General features: G+C 41.4%; 1 protein-coding gene across 1 annotated transcript in view; it reads right to left on the minus strand.

Moving 5' to 3' along the window:
- ESRRB (estrogen related receptor beta) overlaps positions 1-8,593 on the minus strand; it is an 80,385-nt gene extending 71,792 nt beyond the window's left edge. Inside the window, exon 1 of the mRNA XM_030484237.1 lies at positions 8,528-8,593. Within this exon, the coding sequence (XP_030340097.1) occupies positions 8,528-8,577 (50 nt within the window). The 5' untranslated portion in view covers positions 8,578-8,593. The remainder of the gene's footprint in view (positions 1-8,527) is intronic.
- Positions 8,594-8,913: the final 320 nt, after the last annotated feature.

Below are 8,913 nucleotides of genomic sequence, written 5' to 3' on the forward strand. Positions count from 1 at the left end.
AGCCATACCTGTCCTTATTTTGTTATACATTTACACACAAATACACACACAGAGATATGCACCCATATGCAGAAACCCTTGCATATGCATACAAAGAGACATTGTATGGGTAACTCTTTAAGTGAAACAGTACACTATGCAACATCAAATGAACATGTGGTTATATATAAAATTATGTACTTCATATACATGTGTTCTGTTAATTTACAGAACGTGCACATTTACGTAAAATTAAGTGCGTACACACACACACTGATATACATCCATCACACACTTGCAGATCTCCGAATGCAAGAAAACTCTTTCTCTTGCACTTTTGACTCATTCTAGTCCTCTACAGCGTGCTTGGTGCCACTACACAGCTTGTATCAATTATTCCAAAGAGGTTGCTTCTGGCATCATCTATGTAAAGTAATACATATGGACACATCAATACACTTAAACACAATTTTCAAAAGGTCGTATTTGCTACAATCTATGAAGGCAAAAAGAACCCACCAGCAGTCAACATCCTTCACGAAGCCCAAGCACTGAAAAACAAGTTCCCATGCTGGGATTTCCTTGGCTTTGAATGTGAGCCTCGACTGTGCCAGCCAGCCGTGGCCCCCTCCCTGCCCCAGCCGCTGGTGAGGCTGCATTGCAGGCTGTACATCATCACTCGGAAGTCGCTGCTTAATACGGTGAGGTGTACAGAGAACCCTGATCCACCCAGATATCTCTGCACTACCAATGAATCTGATAACAAAAATCGCCTACTAGAGAGTGTCAGGCAATAGGCACTGATGTTTTTAGTCTCATAGGAAAACGTTTTCAGTATCTCCCTGTACTATTAGTCCCTTAGTCTACAAAAATGACCGAAACAGCCTTCATCAACAGAAATACAAAAACTAGGAAGAAACGGAATTAAACTCTTAGAGCTAAAAGTAGAAGCAGCATCATGTATACTGAATTTGTGTGTTCTAAAGAATTAAATCACTCTTCCTCCTCTACAGTACTTTCTGAACTGTTAGAACGAGATAGCAATCACATGCCATACACGGGCCACAAAGAAAGAAAAATAAATTGACAGCAACTCTTCAAAATTACTGTATAAATCAAAGACTGTTTCAAAAAATAAAAAGTATGAAGAAACTGTACCCACTGAAAACACGTATTGGCTAATTCTGGTTACGTGCACCAAAAGAAATTCAAACCAAATCCCTGAAATCAGTCACACCTTATGTTCTCCGCTGTTATGATGCCACATCTGGTTAAAACTCATCTAGATAAGTATAATTTCTTAAATCAGGAAACAAATAATATGTTTGATAATGAAAAACTTGTCAGATTGACTAAATAAAAGCAGAAACAACACAGAAGACTTTAGAACAATTAAATCTGTTGAAGAATAATTCTTTAGTGTCCTTATTTTCAGCTATTTAATTTTTTTAATACATAATATGGTGTAAATCCCGGTGAGAAATTTGGTTTGTAATCATTCATGTCATCACATTTAAAAAAAAAATGTACTTGCAGCAACTGATGGAAAAAATCATATTTCTGTCTTATTTTCACCCAAGTGCTTACACATCCTTAAAATTATCATCTCCATATGCAGAATCATAACAGGAGAATTGAACATTTTTTAAAAGCTGTTCTTTTGACCTTTCTCTTGAGTAAAAGGACAGCGAGACAATACACTCACCAGCATTGTTCACAGTGACGGCTCCATCACCTGAGATTGAGGGCCATTATTACTAAAGAGAACTTTAAAGTGCCAGGAGAAAAAGGGGGGCAAAACTAGAAAATAACACTTCTAAATATGCTGTATGTACAAAAAGCCTTTCAGAACAGTAGACACAGAGCAACAAGAAATCTTCACCTAAAAACAGCTGCAGTAAAACACTGACAATCAATTCAAAACAAAAGGTGCTATGAGAAATTGTCTCCTGTTATGCAGGATACTCTAAGCTGGAGGTCCCACTTCCATCACCCACATTATAGGCTATTCTAATTTAAGCAAAATATATGACCCTGCAAATACAAGGTAAATCCAACACAATTTCCAGGAACGAAAAAGGAAAATCTGGATTGAAGGAAAAGGTTCTCATCAAAGGCTCTTATCGTACCAAGAAGAAACTAGAATACGCTTCCTTTTCCTTCCAAGCCTTCAACAGGATGAAATATTTGTGACATGTCCTTACAGTCATGACAAAAATTGTATGAAAACAACCACCCCCTCTACATTTAAGCTATTTCATTTCACATACACGAAAATGCAAGAATAAAACAAACTCTGCCCAAAACAAAAGCAGTCCCATCACAAATTTTATTGCCATTTAAGCCCTATCTTGAAAACAAAAAAGAAAACAAGTAAGAGACAATATTCACACGAAAAAGCAAAATAGCTCCCTTTGCTTCATATGCACGCTTAAGCTTGCGAATTTAAGAACAGATTCCGTGTTGTTCATTAAATCCTTATGGATCAGGAGTATTGTTTGTAGGATGACAAAGTCATCCTAAGGGTGACTAGACTGAGTTTTGCCAGGATTCCACAAAATTAACAGGATTTCTTACATACTTACTCCTCCCCCATTCAGAAAGGGAGTGCAAAAAAATTCCAGCTCAGCAGGGATAGAGAGCCGTCGCAGGTTGTGTGATAACAGCTTGCCACCTGCTTTTCGCAAGTTGTCTTTGCGAAGTGCAAGGGGCACTGAGTAGTAACGTTGCCTGCGGTGATAGGAAGGCACTGAACAGCTCAGTATGCAAAAGCACTTACTGGTACACAGTGCTCTTCACAAAGGGCATTGCAGAATGCTTCCCAGACTGTCAGAAGTGCTAGAAGAGGAAATATTAGTGCGCCTGTAGCAGGAGGAACATAAGCACTTGCCATCACAATAAAAGAAGGTGTAAGCAAATACAGGTACAATGCTGCCCATAGCTAAAAAAAAAAAAAAAAAAGAAAAGGAAGTGGGGGAGGAAACTTAGCAGCAGTCAGACCAGAAGGAGCATTTCTTCGCAAGAACAGCAAGGGTTAACAGTGGAATACAAGCTTTGGTCCAGTCAAGATAGGGTCAAATGATGTGCAGTGAAAGTTTCAAGTCCTCAATCCCCCAGAGCTTGTTTGCTAATTACATTTGCAATTACAAACATGAGAAATGTATTATTATACAGTGTGTTCCACCTTGAGCAGGCATCTTTCTCCTCATGGACAGTCACTCCCAGCAGCCAAACTCTCAAGCACTGGAAGAATCAAAGTGCACTATGCTCCAGCTGCAAGGATCATTTTGTGGGCATCTCTACTGCTCTGAAGAGACAGGGCAAAGCCTTAGAGAGAGGCAGCATAGCAACGATGAGAACAAACGCAAAGTATAAGTTACTACAATTTAATTCCTAAGAAGTAAAACTCACAAGGTCAATAGCTATTACTAATAAATAATCGTAAATTATGTTCTGTTCCCAATGCCAGGCACAAAACACTTTACACATGCAAGCTACAGAGATGACTGCATTCACAACTCAAATGCAGCCGACACCGGCAAGGCAGAAAGAAATCAAGATTTCCCGTTTTCTTTTTTTTTTTTGGCAAGGTCACCATAGCCAAGTGCTGCTAATATCTTCTTTGTTAAGCCCCTTCGCTGAACAACCAACCAATTCATAGTTTGCCCTGGAAGCTCTGATCTTTCCCTTCCCACCCCCCCCCGCCTCAGTTTGTACAGCAGCATTACCTAGGAACCTCACTGCTGGGTGCTGGACATATGCTAAATTTACTTATTCACACTGCACAGACTAAAAATTCGGTTGTGCTCCCTGGCTGTAAAGTTACTGTCAGTAGCTCCATGGAATAAAGAATGGGTCTCACTGGTAAGAATTGCCCAGCCTCTGCAATCTACAGTGGAATTGTAGATGTGCAACACTAGCTGCCACTATGACTCCCAACTCCTAAACCAAGGAGTACAAGTTAGAAGGAGAAGTTGGGGAAAAGATTTTGGCTTTTATATCCAAGCTTTGACACCACCTTTTTCTACTTTTACTATTTCTTTCTTTAATTAAATCTCTCTTGCGCATTTTACACTCTGGAGAAATTCTACTGCGCCCCGACAGAACCTGTAAAGTTCACGTAGTCTTGAGTTTATTTTACCTGCTCCCTTCTTCCGTTCCATAAGAGAGTTTGTATCCTTTGATCCCTGGAAAATTTGCTAAAGAGACCAAATGACACAATGCACCAAAGTTCTTACTGAACTGAAACTACTTGAATAATAAAGGTGTTTTCAAACAACATGAAATTCAGAGCAGTAGTAAGCACAGAAACAGGGCTGGGGAGTAACAGCAGAAAGGGCACAGAGAGTAGAGCAACGTTCTCCTGGAGAAGAAGAAGAAAACGGGATGTGAAATCTCTGTCACAGCAACTTTCTCTGATGCAATCTCTCCAAAGTCTTTCCCCTCTCAGGCTAAATGCAATATTTATTGATTACTTCAAATCAATAAAAGGAAAAAATATCCTATTTTTTAAATATATTGATCTTTCCATATTTCTCAATAATTGATAATGATTAGATCATCTTTACTTTTACAAGTAGAATTGGAAGAGGAGAGAAAAGTTAATACAAATACTTAAAAGGCACCAATTTCCTCATCAGCCTTGTGCTCAATAAGCTTAGTGTACCAAGACCCCATTCTATGCTGGAAACCTCATCAGGAACCTAGCAACTGGGCCATTTCCCTTCCACAGTTTTTGCAATTTATTCTGTCAATAAAACAAACAACTCCCTCCCCATCCTCTCCAATTAACTCCTCCCTATCCCAGACTTTCAGAGATACTCTGACAGTTGCATCAGCTTCTCTGACTCAGATTTCCTCCCATTCACGGAATATGGAGATTTCCAGTAACCTCTGAAATCAAGTCACATTTCCTCAGTCTTTGCATTAGAGTCAGTGACAACAACTTCGTTAATTCTCTGCCGCAGAGTCCAGAATTCACTTCTTCATTGACTTAAAATTCCAATATTACATTTTTCCATCTATCAAATTTATCACTTATTCCTTTAAACTTTTTCCTTCTGTTCATAAAGTAATTTTCATTTTTATCAGATTAGTGACTCAGGTGTCTGTCTTGTACATCAGAGGAAACAGTGTAAGAGACATAGCATCTGGCAGGATGCCCTCATTTGCCAATGATTTTTATTTTCCCTTCTTGATGGTTCCTTGGTCAGTTTCTGTCTGTCATATAGAATATTAATTAGAAACTACAATTTTGTAGTCCTACCAACATTTCTAGTGGCAACTATAACTAGGCAGAGAAAAGAATCTCTGGGATGTGGAAGTTAATACAGAAAAGTAAAATTGCCATCTTTCTCCTTTCAAACAGACTTACGTTTGCTCATGAGAGAGACACACCACCAATGTTCAGTATGACCATACATATGTATGTGCATATATAACACATAAATATTTATAGATGTAAACATGTGTTTGTGTGTGAATGTAATCACATCTTTAATATGTCAGAGTGTACATTTGTGGTGTCTGCACACACATTCCCTTCCCGCTGTACTGCAGACAGACGTTGTCAGTACAGTGTAACTAATGTATTCTCACCATATGCCCTCACCTGAGAGAAAAACTGCAGGTACAAATCGTTGCCTTTGTTAGTTCCCCAATTCAAACTCATACAAAAGCCTCTTCCTTGAAGCTGCATCACCGACCCCAGGAATAATTCTCCCAAAGGTCGGTACCAAAAGGTAGTAAGCAGTTGCTAAAGAGTGGATTCCTACGCAAGAAATTAAATATATATGCTGCCTTAGGACACATGCACAGAGGGGCAAAATTATGAAGAAGGATTTTCTTACTCTCTCTGCAAGATCCTGCACTGAGGGAAACACTAAGCCCGCTGACCAGAACTTCCGCAGGTTTCTGGTGTCATCACCCACATCAACACACGCAGGCAAAGGAAAAGCAACCTTCACTGCTTGAGGAAGAGTAGGGTTAGGGACAATAAATTCCTTTGCTTAGGTCTTGTTTGGAATGTTCTTGGGTCTGACTGTTACAAATATTAAGTTCTCCTTAATCTCCAAGGTGAAGTGAGACACCTCTCCTTTGCCTCGGTCATTCTCTGTCTCTCAATAATTGCAAGGTGAAATACAGTTTCCAGGTAACTGTATGGATCACGTATTGAGTGACCACATCCACTTCTCTTCCTACCTTCTACTCTTCCTCCTATTTTTTTCTCATAGCTTAACAAACACCTAAACAAGAAGAGGCAGCTTACAATATTTTTAAATTAATTCCTAATTTAAGGTTTAATTTGACAAAAATTGCTGTCCACCTAATTAAAAGCAGTATTATTTTGTTTAAAGGAAAATAACGTCAAATCTTTCCAATGGCTAGCAGCCAGAAGAGTAAATCAGTACAATAAGGATGATATGCTCACCCAGCGAGGCAGCGATATAGGCGCAAGTGCAATACTTGTATTTACATTGCATGTTCACAATATAATTGTGTTACAGGGGAGACAAAAATGGCTAAAAGGATATGTATCGGGCCAACTTTTATCCTCAGCTACAGGAATGCAATCTGAATCTAACCTTAACAAAACCAGAATGCAAATCAAATCAGTACCTGACACACCGCACATATACCTTTAAATACACTGTAGTTTTAAGGCTTATCACTTCTTTTCCTTCTCTCAGTAACTTTTCCCAGGCTTAGCCATACTTCCCTGCATCGCTGTACATCTTTAATTTAAAAAAATAAATAAATAAAAAGGAGATTGAAAAACAGAGGTTGGGATATGTTAAATGATACTTCTGTGTCTCTCCTACAATGTTAAGGAGCAGGTTAGTTGGCACACAGAACCAAGGCAAGCACTTCCCTAAACAAAGAGCTCTCCAACAGTTTCTCACATCAAAAAGCAGCACTCTCTGTCTACTGTAAAGCTGTGGGGGCTCAGTGGCACTCCCCCCAGGGCCACCTTCATCTGTCTACTCAGCACCCAGAGAGTTGTGAACATGGGTAAGGTGCACTTGATGTTACTGAAAGCTCACAGAGAGCCCATGGAAAAATAAAAAGGGTGAACAGTAATACAGCGCGCAGATTACTTATTACTATTTTCATATTGGTTTAAGTACCTTAATTTCAAAAGTAGACAAAATAAAAGGAAAAAGTTAAGAAGCACTATAGGAAGTGATGAAGATGTAGCTTTTGATTGTGGTGTTTTGTTCTTCTTTTTTTTTTTAATGAAGGTAAATGCACTTTCTATTTTTGCCTTAATATTAAAAGACTCCCAGCAGCATACAGAACATATTTCCCTTAAGAAACTGTTTGTTTATTTTCAATTCAAAATGGAGCAGCCACAAGTGAAGCACCAGTGGGAAAAAGAAAATCACATGGGTTAGATTATTAATTTCTATTAACAATACTAAGTCTCATTTTAATGAAACTGCTGGAAGCAGGGGATTAAAGGAAGAAGAAATGAGTGTAAGGACAGATGGAATATCAGGAAACAAGAGACAAAGACAAATAAGACAGCTGTAATGAGGAAAGAGAGGTAAGTATCATTGTCGGGTTTCTGTTTGGCTTTAATTTTTTTGATTTTACTAAACACAATGTGTTCTTAAAACAAAAGCAATGAAATAGGCAAAATTACTTCACTCCTACGTCTGATGCCACCACAGAACCTGTGTAGGTGACACATGGATTAACATCAAACACACAAAAGGGGACTCTGCTTAGGGTGAGTGAGATTTATCCGAGAGAATACATTTAAAATTAATTGCTCCAGTCAGCTGGATGCAAATGCCGAGAAGATTCTGCCTTGTTTCCTAACTTCCCCAAAAGGATCAAACCAAAGTTAACATGCTGAAGTGATTTTGAACACAGCATTACCAGGCACAGCCCACTTCGGAATACAAAGAGCAGTAGCAGGTGCTAAGGTATTCGCCACCGGTCCCAGGTCGGGATGTCTGCTTGCCAGCCCTCCGACTCACTCCACTCTTTCCCCGGGCAGGCTATCCGAACACTAAGCTGTGGGAAACTAAATTTCCATAGGGTGTTTCAGGTGAAAAACCGTACTTTTTTAAAATAGAGACGGTGCTTTAATGGATCTGCTTTGTGTCATTTTATATGCACATCTCTTTACAGACGCCTAGTAATTCACCTAATAAAAATCCTAGCACAGACGGAAAGTAAAACTGCGCAGAAAGGACTGCCAGTGCTCACTGTTAGCTGCCTGTTCCTAGGAGATGAAGCATTAGAGGGAGAAGTTACAAGACAAGAAACACAGCAACACGCCGACACCCACCCCCCCCCCACCCCCGAGCGCTCGCTCCTCCGCGGACCCCGCCGCACCTGCCCGCGCGGAAGTGCGCGCTGCGCCCGCTGCCGCTCAAATGCACCCGGTCCATGCGGTGCCCGGGGAGCGGGAGGCCGGCGGGTCTGCGTTAGGGAGGCAACGGCACCGCGGGGTCGCTGCCCCGTCCCACCCGCAGCGGGACGCAGCGCCGGTCCCAGCCCGCCCCCGGCCCGCCCGGTCCCGGCGCGGCACACTCACTGGTTGTGGTAGCCGAGCGGGTCGGAGATACACAGCTCGGAAATGTCCATCAGTCCAGTTTGAGCATTCCCGGTTGGAGAAGAGAAAAAAAGAAGAAAAAGAAAGAAAGGGGGGGGGGGGGGGGGAAGAAAAAAAAAGAAGAAAGAAAAAGCACGAGAAAACAACTAAACTGCAGCGGCGGGGAGGGCGGGGAACCCCGGGAAGAGGAGCCGGCCCGAGCCCGGCGGCAGGGCAGAGGCGGCGCCGCTCCGCTCCGCTCTGCTCCCGCACCCGCGTGCGGACACACTGACGGCGGCAGGAGGCGGGCGGCGCGCAGGACACGGCCACGGGGGATTTCGCCGCCCCGAGCCCCGCTGTAGCTTTAACGCCGGGAGACGGATGGAGAC

Source organism: Strigops habroptila, chromosome 4 (assembly GCF_004027225.2).
Source record: "Strigops habroptila isolate Jane chromosome 4, bStrHab1.2.pri, whole genome shotgun sequence".
NCBI lineage: Eukaryota > Metazoa > Chordata > Aves > Psittaciformes > Psittacidae > Strigops > Strigops habroptila.